Source organism: Lynx rufus, unplaced genomic scaffold, assembly GCF_022079265.1.
Source record: "Lynx rufus isolate CCGP_SWC_20201006 ecotype Redwood Valley unplaced genomic scaffold, mLynRuf1.p SCAF_17, whole genome shotgun sequence".
NCBI lineage: Eukaryota > Metazoa > Chordata > Mammalia > Carnivora > Felidae > Lynx > Lynx rufus.
Genome location: NW_025814831.1, coordinates 11,128,464 through 11,150,009, shown reverse-complemented (window position 1 = coordinate 11,150,009; position 21,546 = coordinate 11,128,464). Strand labels below are relative to the sequence as shown.

The window sequence follows — 21,546 nt, the reverse complement described above, 5'->3', positions numbered from 1 at the left end:
CGGTAGAGCCGAGGTCAGCCACCGTGAAGGGAGAAAGCTCCTCATTCCTCCTGATGTCCTTTGTGCCTTTTCCTGGGACCCTCAGGAAAGACCCGCTGTGATGGAAGGGGTGGCGGGCATCTCCCATGGTGGGGGGGGGGTGGGCACGGCATCAGCTGTTTTCATTTTTGACCATCCAATCACGGTCTATCCTGGCTTCCACGAGACCGTAGGACATACGGCTCAAGGCTGCTCTGCACGCTGACCTTCCCTTGTAAACATTGCACCTCAATGTTCACAAAACCCAAGGTCGACTTTATTGGGATCTTTGCACACTGAGTAACTGCTCCTCATGGCAGCCCACGGTGCAGGCTGCCCATCTGCCGGCCTTCCTGATTGTTCCGGGGCAGACAAACCGCCACCCGGCCTCCCACTGCGGTCACCCTGCAGCCGGGTTGACGACTTTCCCCAGGAAGAGCAAACTCTGAGTGGTCACCTCCCAAAAGAGCACCAGGAAAGGCCTGTTGAAACGTGCCTGTGGGGCCCAAGTTGTGTTCAGAGCCTGAGGCTGAGAGAGCAGGCCCGAAGCAGCCGCTGCCCTGGTTCCCCACACGTTCATGTCCACTGCTGCCTTGTGTGACACCTGGAGGGGGAGAAAGGGACAGGGACAGCATCAGCCCCGGGCGCTTTCAGGGGACAGATCCCACCTGGTGTGGTTCTAGGGAGATGGAGGTAAAGTCACCCCCTCAGGCCCCTTCCATGGAGGCAACTGCAGCTTTCGTTTTCCTTGCTTCTTCCCTCTTCCACATCCCGGGGGCTGGCCTTGATGGTGCTGTTTGCTCTCTGGCAGAAGACAGATGGGCTTGAGCCGGGCCGAGCATGAACCTGGCCGCAAACTCCCAACGGCAAGTTCTGGGAGCATGACAGAAGCATCTGGGCCCAGGCGACACGGGCTGAGGGCCATTTTCCGCTCCAAGCTGCACGCACATTCTCTAAGCCTTGGTCGCCTCTTCTCTATAACGACCTGCTCAGCCTAAATCACTGGTTTTTAACATGAGCTCCGGGGACCGGGTTGTCTGATGTGCCAAACCTTCTATCCTCCTCTGTGAGAAGATTCCTTTTTTTTTTTTTTTTAACCCTCATTGTCACACAATTTCTTCAGAAGAAAGGATTCTGAGGCTTTAAAAAAAAGTTGAAAAATTTTGGCCTTGACAATCCCTTTCACTTCTAAAAAGTTCTATGAAGGGATACACTGAGAAATAAGTTCTTTAAAAAGCCAAGTTATTTCTTTTCCTTCTTGTTCACACACATGCACGTACACACTCCCGTGCACACACACACTCCCGTGCACACACTCCCTATTGCCTTGTTTTACATTCCTGATCTCAGCTGATCTTTCCCAAGCAAAAGACAGAATGCTTTCCTTATGAAGTTTGTAGCAAAGAGTGCCTGGGTGTCGTTAAGCCTCTGACTTCAGCTCGGGTCATAGTCTCACGGTTCGTGAGTTCGAGTCCCACATCAGGTGAGCACAAGCCCAGCTTTGGGTGAGCTCGAGCCCTGCTTTTTGTGTGAGCCCTGCTTCTCTCTCTCTCCCTCTGCCCTGCCTGGGATTCTCTCTTTCTCTGCCCCTCACTCACTTCCGTCTTTTCTCTCTCTCTCAAAAAGAAAATTATAACAAAGACTCAAGCGACAATTCATGACTCTCTCCTAAAACATAAGAGATAGAGCAGGGAAGGAAAATTGCATGGTTATTCCCAGTGGTTAACTCTCTCTTCCTATTAGAGAGTCATGGATCCCCACCCACGCCTTGTGACTACCAATGGCCTCCTTCTGGAAGAGAACACAGACCCACCCCACTGATGGCCGTCTTGACTACGGGACTTGCTTTGGCCAGCAGCACGTGAGGGGCCTTGACATAGGCCACAGTGAAGAGAAACGCGGAGAGCGATCACACAGTTTCTCTTGCTTTTTTCCCATCACCGTGGGAATGGCATGTCCCAAATAGGGACTTCTCCCTTCTCCTGCATCCTGGAAGGGAGACGCAGTGTGAAGTAAGTCCACAGCCCTGTGGTAGTAACATACCTCTGACATGTACCGTAGACAGGAAATAAGCCACTGTCACCATAATGCACTGAGATTTGGGGCTTACGGGTCCCTGCAGCAAGGCTGATGGATACATTTTTGTATTCATGCCCCACTACTCTCTCTAGCTATAACAAAGACAGATGGAGTTTCAATGCCTGCCCTTGTGGAAGTATGGGGAATGAAGGCAAAGCTTTTCCCACACCCGGGAAAATTCTGGCACTGTGGATGACCCCTAGTGCGTGTCTCTTCAGGACTCGGTGTCCCTGCTCCGAAGGATAGACAGGAGAGGTGGAAAGAGCGCTGCCCCTGAAAATAAGCCTTGTAGATTGCGATCCAGACCCAGAATAGGAAAAGAAAAGGGAAACTTGACTTTCAAACGCCCACTTGGAAGGAGAAAAGACTGTCCCCTCCGTCCATGTTTACCACCTTACCCGGGAGATGGTTTTGTTGAGCTGCTCAGTGATTCCTGATAAGTCAGCTTCTAGGTTGAAGATGTTGGTGAGACCAATGTGGGGAAGTATTTCTTCAAGGTGGTATGTTCCAGAAATGGAAAACCTTGGCAGGTGTAAATCCAACAGGCTGGAGGGAGAATCAGACAGAGAGGTGGTGTGGTCTCATTAACTGTGCTGCTCCCACCGGGTCTGTGGGCCGTCCCCAGCTTTGGGAGGGAGAAGCGTTTCCCAGGGTGAGGGGGAGCCGGTCCTACCACAATATTCCCTGCTGTGCGAGAACATTCCACCCCCCCACCCCCCCTGCAGCTCCCTCCTCTTCGGACCTTTCCAGACCTCTTGTGACCTCCTCAGCCCTCCTGTGTTTGGATCTGAGAAGACTCCCAGCATGGCCATGTGTCCTCATCTCGGGCACGTTTTTGGAGGACTTTCTACATCGGGCAAGGGATTTCACAAGGCTTAACTGATCAAATGCAAATAACAGCCACGCAAGGTAAATAAGCTGGGCTAGGTAAGAACCGGCTTGGAAACCTTTGCTTCTGATGAATTCAGACCCTAAAGCTGCTGATCACGTCCTTGCCAGTTAACTTCTGGGGCAATAGGAGTGTCCGGATGCCCAGTGGGAGTACGAGGCAGTTGGAAGTCAAGGGTTGAACAGCGAAGAGCTGGGGAAGGTCGTGGGAAACAGAAAACAAGGCTATCTCGGCCCACTCGGCGAACTGTCCGCAGGGAGCCCTGAGGGCAGGCCCAGCCCATGAAGGAGTCTGAGTCGGGTCTAGCAGAGAGGTGTCTGGCTGACAGCCCAACACACAGCAGGTGTTCAACCCACATAAATGAGGAATGAACAGGTGCCAGTGAGCCCGAGTCCCCTGGGCAAGCGAACCTTCCTCACAGCTGAACGGAGGGAGGCCTGGCAGTCTGAACTATTCGTGTCTGAAAGCCGCCCAGTGTTGCTGTGGTATCATAACTTTCTGGCGCGAGAACCAGGAACAGGGGACGTCCGAGGTTTAGAAAAATAACTTCAGTTGGTCTTGCTTCGTGAAAGTCAGAGCGAGAGGTCAAAACAGACCTTCTGGAGGGAAAATCTGTTGGTCTAGAAGATGCTATGGTATTTCCTTCTGTGCTGGGGGGAAGGGACAGGCTCACCCCAGGGGGGGCTTGAGAATATGGGGCTGGAATCAGAAACCGGCCACAGCTACGTGGATTCATAGACCACAGGGCTATTCTCTTCTCGTCCTCTCAAGGGCAGAGGTCCTTGACCTCTGTCTCTTTTACTTGGTACTTGAATGTCTGCCCAAACACAAACACCTTTTCCTACCCCTCAGTGCGGTTGGGGAGCTGAGGGGAGGCTCCTGTGGGCACAAGGGTGGCTGGTACCTACCAAGTGATGGTGTATTAGAACTTCAAGTCGGCCATCAGGAGTTTTGGTATATGCACCCGCCCCCCACACCAGGGTGGGCTCCGTGACTGCTCCGGCCAAAAGAATATGACAGAAGAGACACTTTGGAGCCCAGATCTTAAAAGAGCAGGAATTTTCGCTGCCTGTCTTTTGGAACACCCCTTCCCGGAGACCTGAGCTGCCATATAACAACATCAGCTGCACCAAGCTGCCGTGCAGGAGACCAAGCTAGTCTCCTGGAGACGCTGCACGGAGAGAGAGACACCTGTTCAGCCCTTATCTGAGGAGACAGCTAGCCCAGGAGACACCTGAGGCTTCACTGCTCTAGCCCCAGCCAGCATCTGACTCTAGTGCAGGAAAGCCCCAAGTGAGAACCACTCGGCCGAGCCCAGTCCACCCACCGAATTGAGAGAGAGAACAGATATTCTCTTTCCTTTTCTTTTTTAAGTTCGTCTATTTTGAGACACAGAGAGTGAGGTTGGGGGGAGGGACAGAGAGAGAGGAAAACAGAATCCCTCACTCCTGTTTACTCAGCATTACACCACCCAGGAGGTGCACTAGCAGATTGGGCACCTAAACAAAACCTACACTGTTCATGGAGATTCTCGCAACTGGGTCACAGGTAGTGGTATCCCTTTCTTCTACGTTTTGGTCAAATGAATTTTTAAGTAAACTAAAAACAGTAGGAGCTCTTTTGAGAAATATACACTGTTCCGTGGGAGTCATAAGTATTCTTAATAATTGTCCTTCATCTGATTTTTTTTTTTTTTTTTTTGCCTACACTTCGCTACATTCTGGTGGTAAATCATTCGGGGAAAAGGGAGAAACCAGAGGAAGGACAGTTGGCCAGAGAAACCCTCGGGAAGGGATACGCATGATGCATGCCTGCTGAGCACTTATCGTGACCAGTCTCAGGACTTTATATGTATTAACTTGACCAATCTTCCAAGCAACCCAATGGGGGCAGTTATTATGACCTCATTTTACATTTGAGGCGATTGGAGACCCAAAAGGCAAGAAAATTGCCCCAAACCCACATAGGTTAGTTGACGGGCAGAATAATGAGCCAAACCTAAGGGTTGGGCTTTTGCAGTTGGCATTGATCAAGGCCGGCCTGGATTCTTGAATCAAGTCTGCCGGGGTCCTTCTGCTCTGACACTTACCTGGGCAGAAGCCATCGATCCCATTTTCTCAGGGTCTCTGACTCCAGAGCTGCCTCCACCTGCTCCATTTTCCCTGGGTCGGGGAGGATCAGCAGGGCCAGGGCGTTTCCACTGTATTCTATCTGCAGGACCGTGCAAGCCATTTCCTGGTCATAGAGGAATCTGTGCATTTCCTTCTGGTGCATCATGGGGATGCGGAGGGAGGTCCGCTCGTCCACAAAGAAGCTTTCTTGCTTCTGGGTCTGGTAGCGATCGAAAGGATGCTTCCACTTAGCTTAGGACACAAAATCCACAAAAGTATGAGAACACACTCCAAGAGAGCAACTGTGGGCAGACACGTCCTAAGCCGCACTGGTTTGGTGATTTCCTCTTGGGGTGTATATAAATATAAGGCAGAGAAGTGGCGTGGATACAGAATCAGGGGGCCAGAATTTAGGGCCGGCCCAGCCGCCAGAGTGAGCCCCCCAGCACTTAAGCTCCAATGGTCTACGATTTTGTTCCATTTCAGAGCAATGTAACTTTCAAGAAGCTAAAATGTTCTTTTACCTTCCATGTGCAAGGCATTATCTCTTTACACTTGCATGAACATTAATATTAAACAAGTATTAGGAGCTCCATGTCAGCAACGAGAAGCTGAGTCCCTGGGAATTTATAGAAGCATACCCAGTTTGCAGAGCCATTAGGTGGTAGAACAGGGACTAGAGCTTGACCGGCTCCACAGCTCATGTTCTTTGCAAACTCTGACTTGACCCTTCACTGCCACGCTAAACCATCTCCTACAGAGAAGGTCAAGAGCCTCCCCCCCCCGCCCCCCGCCACCTCTGAACTTCCTAATACTCAGGTTGAAAAAGGAGAAAGATTTCAGTTAATAAAATGTTACGTATCATGCCAAAAAGCTCATCAAGACACAGAAATGTGGCATCTGTGGGTCACAGCCTTGTCCACGTGTGCAGTATCCTCTCTTTCTCCTTACGGTCTCCACGCACCACAGCCTCCGGACTTGGCCTCCTGAGAGCCCTGGTCTTGGTGATGGGAAGCTGGCTCATCCTGTCCCTCTTGCCCACGTCCCATCAGTGACCAAGTATTGCCGATTCCACCTCCAAGGCTGCAACTTTATCCAAAGCGGCCACCTTCCTTACTTTGGAGCCCTTCGAGAACCTCCTGACTAGTCTCTGTTCTCCCACCCTTCCTCTCCTCCAAACCATTTTCCAGATTGTAGCCAGACTGATTGTTTTAAAACAGATGTGATCAGGGGCGCCTGGGTGGCACAGTCGGTTAAGCGTCCGACTTCAGCCAGGTCACGATCTCGCGGTCCGTGAGTTCGAGCCCCATGTCGGGCTCTGGGCTGACGGCTCAGAGCCTGGAGCCTGCTTCCCATTCTGTGTCTCCCTCTCTCTCTGCCCCTCCCCCGTTCATGCTCTGTCTCTCTCTGTCCCAAAAATAAAAAAATAAATAAATAAATAAAACAGATGTGATCATGCCACGCCACTGCTTCAAACTTCTTGGTAATTCTGGTATCCTACAGGTAAATCCTAGAATTCTCCACACAGTTCCTGCTTATCCTTTTATCGCAACTCTTGGTACTGTCCCCCAGGCACTCCGCTCTTGTGTTCCGTGTTCTAGTCCGACTAAATTCATTTCAGTTCCTTGAAAGTGCCATAGTTTTTTCTTTTCCTTGGACCTCTGCACGCACTGGGCTTTCAACCTGAACCCTCTTTTCCCCACCTCTCTTACGGCCTCTTGGCTTGAGTAAATCCAACTCACTCTTCATGTCTCGGCTTAAATGCCTTCTCTTCCAGGAAGCCTTCCCTCACTCCCCAAGTCTGGAAAGTTGTATCTTTCGAGAGCTCCATGGCACCCATGCCGACTCAAGCAGAACTTACTGTCCCATTGAGTTGCAATTGCCTTTTTACTCATTTGCAGCTCTCCTGGGACTATGAGCTACATAAGGGTAGGAAAACTCTATCTTATTCATAGAGTTTCCCAAGACACTAACAAAGTCCCTGAAATGTAGTACTTGATGTATATTTAATTAATTAATTAATTTATCTATTTATTTTTAAATTTACATCCAAGTTAGCATATAGTGCAATGATGATTTCAGGAGTAGATTCCTGAGATTCATCGCCTATGTGTCACATCCAGTGCTCACCCCACCAAGTGTCTTCCTTAATGCTCCTGGCCCGTTGAGCCCATCCCCCACCTACAACCCCTCCAGCAGCCCTCAGTTTGTTCTCTGTATTTAAACATGAGAGTCTGCTGTGTTTTGCCCCCCTTGTTTTTATATTATTTTTATATTGTTTTTATATTATTTTCGCTTCTCTTCCTTGTGTTCATCTGTTTTGTATCCTAAATTCCACATAAGAGTGAAGTCATACGGTATTTGTCTTTCTCTGACTAATTTCGATGTATATTGTGAAAACAAATTAATGAATACCGTTCCTAGAGGCCTCAAAACGAGACCTAAGTTCGACTTGAAATCATTCACTCGGCAAACATTTTAAACATACTTGACCTCTCTTTCCCTTTGACTAGGCGGCTGAGTGGTTTGGGGGCCGTGGCCTTGTGGCAGATGCAGAGAGGCAGAGCTTTGTGAAGACCTTGACGGGCAGGCCCATCGCCATCACGGTCGAGCCCAGTGACACCCCTGAGAATGTCAAAGCCAAAACTCCAAGACAAGGGGGGGGGCACCTAATTTTTGCGGGCAAACAGCTGGAGGATGGCCGTCCTCTCTCAGGCTACGATGGCCAGGAAGAGTCACCCCGTGCTCGCTGTGTCACCTGGGAGATGGCATCGCTGGGCCTTCCCACCGCCAGCCGACCCAGGAATGGGACTATGACAAGGTCATCTGCTGCAAGTGCCGGTCTCGCCTGGGTCCCCATGCTGTCACCTGCCACAAGCAGTGTTCCCCAAGAAGAAACTCAAGTAAGTCCCCTCTCCCAGCTCTTCCTTTGTCTGCTCCAATGGAAAAATAAATAAATAAGTAAATAAATAAATAAACAGCTGAGTTCAACAACAAGACTCAAAGCTTCCAGATACAAAGCAGGAATGTGTGTCTCTGATTTGGAAGTCATTTGGCTCAGGGGTTATCAGAATCAGATACAGCCCTTCAGGGGTGGTGCTTAATGCCTTCTCAGGGGAAATAAATAAAATTGAGGACCACGCTTGGGACCGATCTCTCTGCAAATAGTCAAAAGCTACGAAAGGCAATCCCTTCCCCGTCCGGGAAGACTGGATTGCAAAACTCTGTCAAGCAGCCCAGGGATGAGGTAGGATAGGTCACCACATTCCCAGGCTGGGGGTAGATGGGAGGAGTCACCTGCTCTGGGTTCTTTGTTGTTATTACTAATTCGGTGCAGGGACTCCCCAACCTAGAAATTAAAATAGAGCCAGGGAAACCAATAAGACTATACCGGAGGCAAATGTGAAATTGTCTCCCAGAGACCTTGCCACAACAGGCCGTAAGAAACTCACAAAAAGATAATTTCCACTGAAGATGAGCTCAGAGCTGAAAATCTCAATCCTCTCCTGAAAGAGAAGCAGTTGGGGTAACGAACCCAAGAATTCACAGCTCGAGATCTCCAGATAATGGAATAATCCGAAAGACATTTTGAAAAGTGTGTTAAAAACACGGAAGGACTGAACTTCATCAGAAGGGCCACTGGGACAAAACAATAGGTCTTGAAAAACTAAGAACTCGAGGCGAAAATACAGTCAGTGAGATTGAGAACTCAGTGGATGGGTTTGAAGTAATAAGCAGCATGGCTTTTGAGGTAATTAGTAAAAGGGAAATTGGGCGGAAGGAATCAGCTAGATGGCAGCATGGAGAGACAGAGACGTTTTCTGGGGCGGGGGTGGGGTGGGGTGGGGCAGGAGTTATAAAAGATGAGCTTGAGGTGTCCTGCCAGAAAGCAAGGAAGTGCTCCAGAAAGGAAGGAAAATCAGCAATGGTGGAACCAATCGAGGAACCAACTGAAAAGTTCTCCTGATGATCAGTGCCAGGAAATTTTAAGCAACAAAACTAAGTATTAGTCGATTACAACCCAGAATATGAAATGCATACCCTTGAGTCCATAATGATGTAAGCAAATGATTGAATAAATAAATGTGAGAGAAGAGAAAAATCTCCCATACCGAAGAATTCCAAATAATTGAGGTAGGTCCTCCTTTCTCAAGGAGAGGGAACATAACTTCCCACTCCCGAAGTGTGGGATGGGCACGGTGACTTCCTCCAAAGAGCACAGTCTGGCAATTCGGAAAAGGGTAACTTTACAACAGAGAAATATGGCGGGCGTGACCTTAGCCGGATGGTCGAAGTCAACATCAACAGCGGTAAGTCACGCCGAGAGTACGTATCCTTGGCGTGATGCGATAAGAATGGCCCTTCCCCTGTGTGGCCCTCCTCTCCACGTCCCGTTACCCTAGTTTTAATCACGAGAAAAACAAGCAAGTCCCAACTTACAGACATGCTACCAAGTACCTCGCCGGCACGGTTTGAAACTGGCAAGGTCATTACAAGCAAGGAAAGTCTGAGAAACCGTCACAGTCCAGAGGAGCCCCCAATGACGTGGCGATCCAGCGTAACGTGGATCCCGGAAGAGACACAAACATCAGGTAAAAACAAACATCTGAATGGACCTGAGTTTAAAACAATGGAGGAGCTCACTTTCCTAGTATCACAATCGAGATACATGCTACTAAGTCAGGACATAACCCGAGTAAAAGAAATGAGCCCTACAGGGAGCGAGTATTCACACGGCAGTCACAATGGGCTAATAAGCTGTTCACACAAATTAAGATGTGGTGAGGGCACTAAAACATAAGCCCGAGGTAATATGTACAGTATGATACAATTCTGGTAAAATTTAGAACACATAGGACAGTGGTTGCCTCTGGGAGGAAACGGGACCAGGGAAGGGTGCAAAAGGAGGTGAACTCTACCTGCAACATTGATTTTTTATTTTATTTTATTTTTTTATTTAAAAAAAATTTTTTTTTTCAACATTTATTTATTTTTGGGACAGAGAGAGACAGAGCATGAACGGGGGAGGGGCAGAGAGAGAGGGAGACACAGAATCGGAAACAGGCTCCAGGCTCTGAGCCATCACCCCAGAGCCCGACGCGGGGCTCGAACTCACGGACCGCGAGATCGTGACCTGGCTGAAGTCGGACACTTAACCGACTGCGCCACCCAGGCGCCCCACAACATTGATTTTTTAAAAAAATAAAATAAAAATCTGAGGCCAATGGTAAAATGTAAACATTCATTCTTGGCAGGGGAGTATATGATGGTTTTAATATGCTATACACTTTTCTATGCTCGGGAGCGCCTGGGTGGCTCAGTCGGTTGAACGGCTGACTTCGGCTCGGGTCAGGATCTCGCGGTTCACGGGATCGAGCCTCGCACCGGACTCTGTGCTGACAGCTCAGAGCCCGGAGCCTGCTTCGCATTCTGTGTCTCCCTCTCTCTCTGCTCCTCCCCCTCTCGCACTCTATCTCTCGCTCTCTCTCAGAAATAAACATTAAAAAAATTTGTCTTTGCTCAAGATAGACAGTCATATAAAAACTAAAATTTTTCTAAAAAAGGAGTTATTCCTAGGAGAGTATGATAGGGAGTATAACAAAAAATAAGTAAAAACGGAACAGAAGGAAATGGCAAGAGCGAACAAATGTCGATAAGTCAAGAAGTAGGTCATCTAAGACGCTTTAAATATTTGGAGCCTCTGCAAGAGTTCAAGACGGGTGCCTTTCAGGGGCAAGGAGGCGGAAGGGATTCGGCCCGAGCCAGCCCTCACCTTTGAAGAAGATGTAATTCAGGACAACCATGAGCGTGTCTCCCGTGAACTCCTGGAGGCAGTCCGCCACCTGCCCGTACGTCTGCTTTCTCACGTACTCGTTAATCTGCCTCCTGGTCGTGGCGGAATCTGTGAAGTTGGCAGAAAAAGCAAACGCTCCGTACAGCTCCCGGACGGTGTCCAAAAAGTGCTGCCGAGGCTTTAGCTGCTTGTCCAGAAACAAGGAGTTGCCTACTTTCAGTTCAAGTTTGGGGCTGGGCAGGTCAAGGGTGTGGATGAGGCTCTGGAAACCCCGGTGGATGTCCGCTTCCGAGATCTCCGTGAGGTTGAAGCCAAGGCCCTCCAGGATCTGAGTCGGGGTGTCAGCCTGGGCCCCCAGAGAGAGCAGGGCCAGGGTGGCAGAGATGCTCACCGGGGAGAAGAAGATGTTGCCCGAGGCTTCTGCGGCCAGCTGCTTGTACAAGCGCAAGGCAAAGTTGGTGATGGTCGGTGTGATTTTGTGGTAGGCGGGGGCTGGCGCGGACAGCTGATCGCTGGGGGCTGGAGGCGCCCCCGGACTCTTATCTCCACGGGCAGGAAAGGGCCGACAATGGACAGAGGGCAGGATCGCTGCTCCCAGCAGCCACAGCCAAGCTGGACCCATCCTCTGAAAACAAGACAGTGAACACGCCATTCTACCGCATCCGGAACCTCAGGGTCCCCGTTGCTCGCCCAGTGAGCCTCACGCCCAGGCTGTACCCCGCACAGGTGTCATGAGGGGCCCTGCAGGGGACGAGGTGGGAGGTGAGCCGGCGGGGCTCTGTCGCTCTCCCCCAAGTCTGAAGAGCTGCCCTAAATCTGCTTGACTATTAATACGTCTACAAGGTTTTGTTGACAAAAGGACTTGGGCTATAAAAAGAAACTTCCCTGGTTTATTCTCTCTTCCTCTCTCCCCCCACCTCCGGCCTCCCTCCCCCTCCCTCCTCCTTCCTTCCTTTTTCCTTTCTTTTTCTTCTTTCAAGTATTTCTTTGAATCACTCATCACCTTTCAAGGATTGGGGTGACTACGGAGCAGATGTTCAGGACACTGTGACAGTGAGGGACGCTGGGCCTTGCTAGCACCGAGGTGTGGCCACATCAACTTCCACTCTTGCCCGTTGGAAGGGAGAGGATGATGGGAGCCGCTCTTGGGTCAGGTCCCCAAGGAAAGGGGAGTGTTCGCCAGTGTTTGGGGTTTTCATTAGCTGGGGTGCTGATGTGGTGGTGAGTCACGGGGGCCCGGTGGACGCGGGCCACCCACGAGGGGTGGCAAAGCCACACGATGGACGGAGCCCGGGAGCACAGACCGGCTCTGTCTCCATCAGACTTGCTGTCTGAAGCAGCAGCTGTCACATGCAGCCCTTGTCACATGCAGTGGCTGTATCTTAATTGATGCAGAGGGTTAGGGAAGATGCCTATTGACCTGTGTTGAATTGTGCACCCCCCAAATTCATAGCTTGAAGCTCTACTCCCCAGGGTCTCAGAATGTGATCTTGTTTGGCAATGGGGTAGTTGAGGTATAATTAGTTAAGACGAGGTCATTAGATGGGCCCGATCTAATATGATTGGTGTCCTTCTACAAAGGGGACACTTGGGCACAGACGTGCACACAGGGAGACGGCCCTGTGGAGACAAAGGCAGAGATCGGGGTGATGCTCCTACAGCCGAGGATGCCAGAGGTGGCCAGCAAACCCCCAGCAGCTCGGGGAGGAGCCTGGAGCGGGTTCTCCCTCCCAGCCTCGGAAGGAAGTGGTCTACCGCGACACCTTGATCTTGGACTTCCGGCCGCCATGATGGTGGGGCCATACCTGTCTGTCATTGAGACCCCCCGGGGTGTGGTGCTTTGTGGCAGCAGCCCTAGGAAATGAATACTGTCTCTCTTACACTTCAGGTTATAGAATGTGCCAGAGAAGCCTTCGAGCTGCTTCCAGGGAGTCAAAGTGGTGCAGGGGCAGGAGACCCTTTCGTCAGGGGCTGGAACGGGTCTCCAGCTCGAGGTGACGCTGCAGCATAGACGTGGCTGACCTCTGCTCATTCTGACCCTCGTCTAGTGCCCTTTCAGGGTCTCCACGCACACACCGCACATCTTCACAGCGCACACGCTGTCACATGGCCACTTGGAGCCCTCCCCCTCTCCCCCCCGGACCTCGATGTCCTCAGTAAGGACAGTGTCGTCCCCCTGCTCCCTTCAGAACTGACCCTTCCGCTGACCACACGATTCTTGGTGCTCCTCTGTCTTGATAACATTTGCGTCTTTTTAAAAAAAATGTTTTTAATTTATTTTTGAGGGGGGGAGGGGCAGAGAGAGAGAGGGAAACACAGAATCCGAAGGAGGCTCCAGGCTCCGAGCCGTCAGCACAGAGCCCGACGCGGGGCTCGAACCCACGAACGGTGAGGTCGCGACCTGAGCCGCAGTCTGACGCTCAACCGACTGAGTCTCCCAGGCGCCCCACATTTGTGTCTTCATCGGCACCGTTTGCGCAAACCGATGTTTTCTGGATCCCTTACAGATGCCACGGCGGTGTGGGAGAGATCGTATTTTTAGACGGTTTATGGCACTCGGGGCCCTAAATGCCCCAAAGGCCGGTTGTTGGGAGGGACCAGTACAGCCTAATTATCAGTTATGTTGAAACTTTGCTGGACAAAGTACTGTGGGCGATTTCCCAAGGCCGTGACCTCCCTCCCTCCCGCAAAGCTCTGGTGGGCTCCCTTAATGTCGGGTTCCATTCACGCTGGGAAGTCAAACAATTTAAAAATCAGTTTGCTCCTGGAGGAAATCAGGAATACAGATGCCGTGGGGCACCTGGGTGGCTCAGTCAGCAAGCGTCCGACGTCAGCTCAGGTCACAATCTCTTGGCTTGTGACTTTGAATCCCACATTGGGTTCTGTGTTTCGCTTCTGATCCTCTGTCCCCCTCTCTCTGCCCCTCCCCCACTAGCGCGCTTTCTCCTTCTCTCTCAAAAATAAGTAGACGTTAAAAAAAAAAAAGAGGGGCGCCTGGGTGGCGCAGTCGGTTAAGCGTCCGGCTTCAGCCAGGTCACGATCTCGCGGTCCGTGAGTTCGAGCCCCGCGTCGGGCTCTGGGCTGATGGCTCAGAGCCTGGAGCCTGTTTCCGATTCTGTGTCTCCCTCTCTCTCTGCCCCTCCCCCGTTCATGCTCTGTCTCTCTCTGTCCCAAAAATAAATAAACGTTGAAAAAAAAAATTAAAAAAAAAAAAAAGAAATACAGCTGTAATAAAACTGGTTGGTTCTTTTTATCCCGCTGAACTCACCGTTTTCTACCCTTCTGCACCCCAAGGATCGCCAGACTTGCAGAAGGTTCTATTTCCCCAAGAGGATGAAAAGTCGGAGGGCTTGGGTTTGAATTAAGGCTCTGCAGTATCTCACTGTGGGATCTGTGGATCCCACTGTGGGAAGGAAAACTCTCTGACCGGCAGTGTCCGCATTTGCAAAATGCAAAGGGCAATGCCCACCTTCCGGGGGCGGAGTCACTTAAGGATTACAAGGCATACGGTGTGCGAAACACCCGACAGGTAGGAAGCGTGCAATTGAATTGTCACTGCTTTCTACAGAAGCTGGGTGTTATACCTAATCTATTTCTTTATTTCTCTTCCAGAAAGATCCCAGGGGAAAACTAAGAACTCCCACTTATTGTTTATTTTGTGTGGGGGTATTTTATCTGGTGTATCACAGCCTCCTCCCAGCCAGGTGTATTCTCAAATGCGGGGGGATCCGCTATTTTTTTGGGTCGTCTCAGAGACTGGAGAAGGGGGTGCTGTTGGAGTTGGGTGGGGGAGAAAGCTCTCGAAATGCCCGAACAGTCACAGGCAGTGAAGAATGGCCGGCCCAAGTGCCAGCGGCGCGAAAGGTACTTCGCGCGTGTCACTCGATTGAATCCGTATGAGAGCCTTAAGACACAGGTATTGGTGCCTTCTTGTGCCTATGGGGACACTGGACGCAGGCTCAAGATAGGCACCTGTTAAGGGGCTGGAGGGTGGTTCGGATCCCAGACAAGGGCTCTGAAGCTCAAGCCTTTTGCTACAACCGAGTCTCTAGTAAATGTGCTGCAGCAACGTTGTCGTCTTGCTTTGGGCTGTGTTACTCTGCTTTCTTGTCTCTCCCAGGAATACTGGGAGTTTCTCTCTCAAAATTTCTGATGACCAAGCCTTCCATGAAAGGTCACTTGAAACCTGGAGTTCCGACTTAAAGCTCAGAAGCAGTACATCATCGTATTTTTCCTTTAGGGGCCTCATTTCTCCTCTCCCTGCTGCCAAAGCCAGAAGAGGGGGTGGGGAGGGACAGAGAGGGACAGGGAGGGAGAGAGAGGGGCAGCTACCCCCGCATAAGCCAGGTACTCACAGCAAAGCTCCCTGGGCTGGGGGCCCCGGGTCGTCAGCACCGCGTGGCTTCCTACCCACGGGAAATGGTGTCGGAGGGTCACAGCGTCCTGGTCAATATTTGCCAGGTCCATTCCTGGAACAGTGCAAAGACTGTGCGCAGCGAACAGGAAGGGACCTTTTTTTTTTTTTTTTTTGAAGGCTCTGTCCTGCCTGCCTGCCCTACAAACAGTGAGTCATGATTCCGGACCCAACTCCCCTTGAGGATATCCCGATACCGGTGATGACGGCAGGGGTCGCGATGCGGTTGCTGCTGAACCATCACGGGTGTTTTGTGGGTTCCGGACAGCGTGCTTTCCAGATCACCCTCACGATAAGAATGTGCGACGCTAACGCCTCCTGTTGGGGTCATCATTTCACCACATGCGTAAACCCGACCATCATGCTGCACCCCTTGAACACACACAGCGACGTACATGGGTTATTTCTCAATAAAACTGGACGGAAAAAGAATGGGAGAGAGGCACAATCATCCCTACCTAACAGATGGGGACACTGAGGTTCCGTGAGGTTAAATTACTTGCTCGTGAAGTGGGTGGTGAGGCTCCAATATCTTACTGATTCTTACCATTCTAATCCTTTACTGACACTTAAAAATTTATTTTTTAGAAAGACGGTAGGCACAGGGGAGGGGCGGAGGGAGAGGGAGAGAGAGAATCCCAAGCAGGCTTCTTGGCCAACATAGAGCCAGACACGGGGTTCAATGTCATGAACCGTGAGATCGTGACCTGAGCTAAAATCAAGAGTTGGACACCTAACTGACTGAGCCCCCCAGGCATCCCTTTACTGATGCTTTGAATACATATTGTCCATCTGTAGAAAAAGAAAAAGATAGAAGGAAATTGGAAAACGGAGCAAAATCTTCTCTCCTGCTATTTTGAATCCCCATAAAAGGTACCACTGAGTCTTGTTCACCATGAATCACCCAAGATCTAGAACGAAGCCTGGAACTAAATGAGTATTTCGTGTGAGTGAAATTTTGGTGATGGCAAGTCACCTTGGGGTGACTTTTATGTTCTTCTTTGTAAATTTTTGCATTCATCTAATTTGTCACAAAGAGCGAGTATCTTATTATACAAACCCCCGCCCACACTAAAAGGTTAGAGTAGAATTATATTATCATATGCATAAAGCAAAACAAAAGCACGTCCGGGTTGGCACAGTGGCCCCAATCAACAGGCACTCTTTTTTTTTTTAATTTTATTTTTTATTTTTTAAAATTTATATCCAAATTAGTTAGCATCTAATGCAACGATGATTTCAGGAGTAGATTCCTCAGTGCCCCTTCCCCATTTAGCCCATCCCCCTTCCCACAACCCCTCCAGCCACCCTGCTTGTTCTCCATATTTAAGAGTCTCTTCTGTTTTGTCCCCCTCCCTGTTTTTATATTATTTTTGTTTCCCTTCCCTCATGTTCATCGGTTTTGTCTCTTAAAGTCCTCATATGAGTGAAGTTATATGATTTTTGTCTTTCTCTGACTAATTTCACTCAGCATAATACCCTCCAGTTCCATCCATATAGTTGCAAATGGCAAGATTTCACTCTTTCTGATTGTTGAGTAATACTCCATTGTATATAGATACCACGTTTTCTTTATCCATTCCTCCATCGAGGGACATTTGGGCTCTTTCCATACTTTGGCTATTGTTGATAGTGTTGCTATAAACTTGGGGGTGCATGTGTCCCTTCAAAACAGCACACATGTATCCCGTGGATAAATGCCTAGCAGTGCAATTGCTGGGTGGTGGGGTAGTTCTGTTTTTAGTTTTTGAGGACCCTCCATACTGTTTTCCAGAGTGGCCGCACCAGCTTGCATTCCCACAACAGGCACTTTAAAACACAAAGGCCCCCCAGGAGACTGAATCTGCTTCTTGGCGGGGGCGGGGGGTGGGGAACTGGAAGCGCCTCTGGCCTGTCCTGTGTGTATCGCACGAGAAAGCCCTGGGAGGAAAGCTGTAGGTGCCCAAGGTAGGACTCGGTCAGTGTGCGCTGTTGCGATGAAGGTCAAGGACATTTGGACCAAGCACTGATGGGGTCTGCTACACCCACCGACATTTGAGACCCTCCCCCTGGGTCTAGAACAGTGCTGAAAACCCACTAGATGTTTTGTAAGGACACGTTTGCAGTACAAATAAACAAGACAATTGATATATATGGCTAGAGTTTTTTGTTTTGTTTTGTTTTTCTCACCTAATAGGAATCCAATTCACGCTTGGCTTGCACATAAGTTACTCGGCCCTTTGCAGTAACTTATCACACGCTAGGGGAAGGAGAACTAATCCTGGGAGCCTTGCATTTTGTATTCTATTCCAGACACTGGCACGGCAGAGCCCCCCTCCTGCAGCTGTGGTGGGAAGCAAAGGCGATTTTATGCGGGCAGGATCTCCGCTGTCCCTGGCCCACAGCAAGCAGAGAGCAAGAGGGAGGGAGAGTGAGAGAAATATTAGGGCACTGATTATGGACGATGACAAGTTCAAAATCTGCAGAGCGGGCCCATGAGGCCGGAAACCAGGAAAAGTAGACGTTGTAGTTCAAGTGCGACTGCTGGTGAGATTCCCTCTTGCTTGGGGGAGGTCTGTCAGTGGACCTTCAACTGATTGCATAAGGCCCACCCACATCATGGAGAACATTCTGCTTTACCCAAAGTCCACCAATTTAAACACTGATCTCCTCCAAAAACACCTTCGCAGCAACATCCAGAATAATGCTTGACTACATATGTGGCCGCCCTGGCCCAGCCGAGTTGACACAGAATTAACCATCACACACGGCACGTGCTGGTGGGAAAGAGGATTGAGCCGCATCTCTTAGGGGATCCTCGCCTTCCTTCCTGGAGCGAAAACCTTTGACCTTGGTGCCCAGACACCTCATCCGTACATCCCATCTCAGAGTCCAAGAACGTGAAAGTGTGCTCTTACACACTTTCAGGGATGTTAACTCATTTCATCTTCAACTTCACCTTGGAATCGTACCAGCTCATTGCCACGGGCAGGAAAAAGCCTATCCCGGCCTCCCGTGAAGGCGTCACGTGTCGTGGCACCCAGGTCTGTGAGGAGGCGTAGTTTCCCGTGACCCTGGGGCAGCCGGGCTTTGAGGAGCCGACAGAACTCACCTGGGCGCCTATTTCTTCTCCGTCCTGCCCTAGCCTTTTTCTTACATGTGCCAGTGTAGATTTATTTTGTCTCATGGATCACCGCCCACCCTCCTTTAGCACGGGACACCAGGGTCCTACCACCCTCCACGCACACCCTTCAGCTTACGGGGCATGAGGGCTGAACGGTGTCTGTGAGTGCCCTTCAGCACGAAGGACACGACGCTCTCACTGTCCTCCGTGGACACCGTCTACTCTGTAGGACACGAGGCCCTCGGCATCCTCTGTGAGCATCGCCCTCCCGGCTTGGACGTGAAATATTCACAAGCAGGGATCTCCAGGCCTCCGTCCATCTTTTTTATGCTGCGGACATCGCTTCCTCCACATATTCTAGAACAATCTATCTTACTGCTCTTCTCTCAGGTGAGCGCCTTGCCCGAGCTCCTTCTCCAGGTCTCTCCTCTCTTGGAGCTCGTGTGCTCAGTGGGATGCATGTGGCAGCTCTTTCCTTGGCCATTTGGACATACTTGTTAAAGGAAGGAAAGTCCAAGCCCTGAAGTGACTCCTCTGGTAACAGATGGGGTTCCCTCAGGGTCACGTCGTCCCCGGAAAAGAAGAGACTTGTGTCCTGTCCTCGACTCCACCACCGCTGGGCTTGCAGTGGACCTTTTGACTCTGGCCTCCCTCCCCCCTCTCCTGGCTCCGAGATCTAATGCCCCGCCTCCAGGTGACTCCCACTTGGTCACGTCTTTCCATGGCTTAGCAGCCCCTGGTGCCCCGTTCTTGGCATCCAATCTCATCCCCGGCCTTGCCTTTCCAGCATGGCCCCCTGGCTCTCTGCCAGCCCAGGTCTATTTCACCCTCTGACCTAACCTTCTCTGGGTTACCGAACCGAACTAGCCCACCCAGGTGAGGTCCAGACTTCTGGACGTCACTCTTGGGTCAGCTTGTTTGCTCAATGTCTTTGCCAGACCATGCCCACGGTCTGACCTCTGTTGTCAAATGACTTGCTGCTATCAGACCCCATGATCGTATGTCCATGGGGCAAGTCATGGCCAGCCAGGTGGTATCCAGGTCCCAGGGTCCCCTACACGCACACACACACACACACACACACCCCATTCTGTGCATGACCGTCCTCCTGCCTCTTTCCACCTCATCCGTTTTACTTCTTATTCTGGGGGGTGGGGGGCAATGATAACTTTCTCATAAGGGGTCCGGACAGAGAAGTTGCTGCCAACATACTTGGGGGCCTTTGCCTTCCTAGGTGCCTTATTTCCCCGTGGAGCTGGATGGACACACAGAGGCCCACTGAGGTGTTTGTGGGTGCTGACCGCTCCTGTCCGTGGTAGGACCCTGCCTCTGCACACCCACCTTCCTGCCGGGGGCTGTCTGGCAGGGTAGAGGAGGGGGCAGTCTCTGCCCGGCAGGGCAGGAAGCAAGGCCAACGAGATGGCCACATACAGAAGAGGCCCTCTCGCACCCAGCTCACACCCCTCAGCGTCGCTTCCCTGCCCTTTCTCAGGACAGAAGACACACCCATCACACGTCCCTAGCAGGCCCCCCTAACCCTGTTCCAGGACAGAAGGCCGGCAAAGACGACCCATCCCAATTCCATTCTCAGACCACAGCTCTCAGGCTCAGCTTCTTTGGATTCAATAGCAGTGGATTTTACCCACTTTATTCAGAAGCAACTGGATTCCAGCCTCGCGGAGCCCGGCCCCATCTCCACTCCGCCGCGGGGTTGAAGACGTTGCCCGTGAGGAGGGCTCTCTGAGTCATCCAGTCCAACACAAATAGGAAGAAGGGTCTGTTGAACTTCGCCACCAAGGGGGCTGTGAAGCATGAGTGAAGGGGGATGGCCTTATCCGCGTCCGTGTCCTTGCGGGCGTCCAGCTCGCCTTCCTTGCTCACCTCCATTGTGGCCTCACGCGTCGCCCGGGGAGAAACAGGTCCCGTCTCAACTCTGGGTATGAGCTCGCCTGGCCGGCTCAAGAGCAAGTCAGGGCCGTGTGCCGAGCTGGCCCAGCGCGGCCCAGGGCGGGGAGGCCGGCTCCCTCCATGGCTGAGGCAGGTGGGGGAAAGCTGGCGCCCATTCCAGAAGAACCACCCGAGGCTCTCGGCTGTCTGACCCGCCCTTGAAGGCCAGATGCCTCAGGGAGGGGTTCGCACTAACTGCTGAGTCTCCCCCAGTGTAGGCAGAGGGGTTGAGGAGTTTGGGTGTTTACATGAGAGGAAAGGGGGATTAGAGTTCAGAGGGAAGCTGGGTGGTCTCAAGGCTTAGGAAAAAACCCTGTAGAATCACTGAGGGAGGGGCCTTTCAAAGGCTTTCGGGAAGGCTGCGGTGGAGAGAAAGGGCCGGAGGGGGCTAGTTTTTCTTGTCTCCGTGCAAGCACACACAGTTTTCCCTCTGTGCAGGAGCACTTGGGTCAGAACACCCAGGTCCACCCCTCTGATCTATAGGAGGCCTTGGGGGGTGTGTGGGGGGGGGTGTGGCGACATGGCTCCTGTACGGTGAGGGGCCTGGCATCCTTCAGACCCGGCCCCACACCCCGCACTCAGGGAGCAGTGGCCCAGTGGGTCTGTTTGAATGGAACACAGTAGGGAGAGCTTATACCCGCGAGAGCAGCATCCCAGCCGGGTCCGGCCCTGGGAGCTCCACGCCGCCGTGCCTTCCATGAGTGACAGCTTGCTCAGATCCTGTCCTCTCCCCCCCTCCCCCCGAGGTCGTTGGGAGAGTCAGGTGAGAGAAACCTGCAAAAGTGCTTTGTGATCTATCGAGTGCTGCGCGGTGGTGAGGCTTGCGATCGCCGCTTACACCCAGGGCGGCGTGTCACAGGGTGGGGGGCCCAGAGCAGCGGGTCAGCGGTGACCTTGGGGGAGTAATTGGCGGGCAGCCCCTCATGCCCACAAAAGCGCCACGGCGTCTGGACGTCTAACAGGTGTCTGGGGGAGGCAGAGCCGGTCCCTACTTGCTCATCCGCACCCTGCCCCCCTACCTCGGACCCTGGTAGCGGGAGCTGGTGTCTCTGACTCTTCCTTCCCTGCACCCCAGCTCCGTCTTCAAAACGCACACAGAGCTCCGCACCTCGGCTAGCGCTCCCGCCGACGCCCCATCAAGCCCGGTTCACCCCTCCCCTGGGTCATCAGCCACCCCTCCTCCTCACCACG

The 21,546-nt window shown here is 51.6% G+C and overlaps 1 protein-coding gene across 1 annotated transcript; it reads right to left on the bottom strand.

Moving 5' to 3' along the window:
* Positions 1-418: 418 nt before the first annotated feature.
* On the bottom strand, positions 419-11,513 carry SERPINA11 (serpin family A member 11). The gene is made up of 4 exons (XM_047079770.1): positions 10,871-11,513; positions 5,076-5,349; positions 2,496-2,643; positions 419-622 (listed from the first exon to the last, which is right to left on the bottom strand). Exons 1-4 carry the CDS (start codon positions 11,511-11,513, stop codon positions 419-421), a joined length of 1,269 nt encoding a protein of 422 aa, XP_046935726.1.
* Between the last annotated feature and the right edge of the window lie 10,033 nt (positions 11,514-21,546).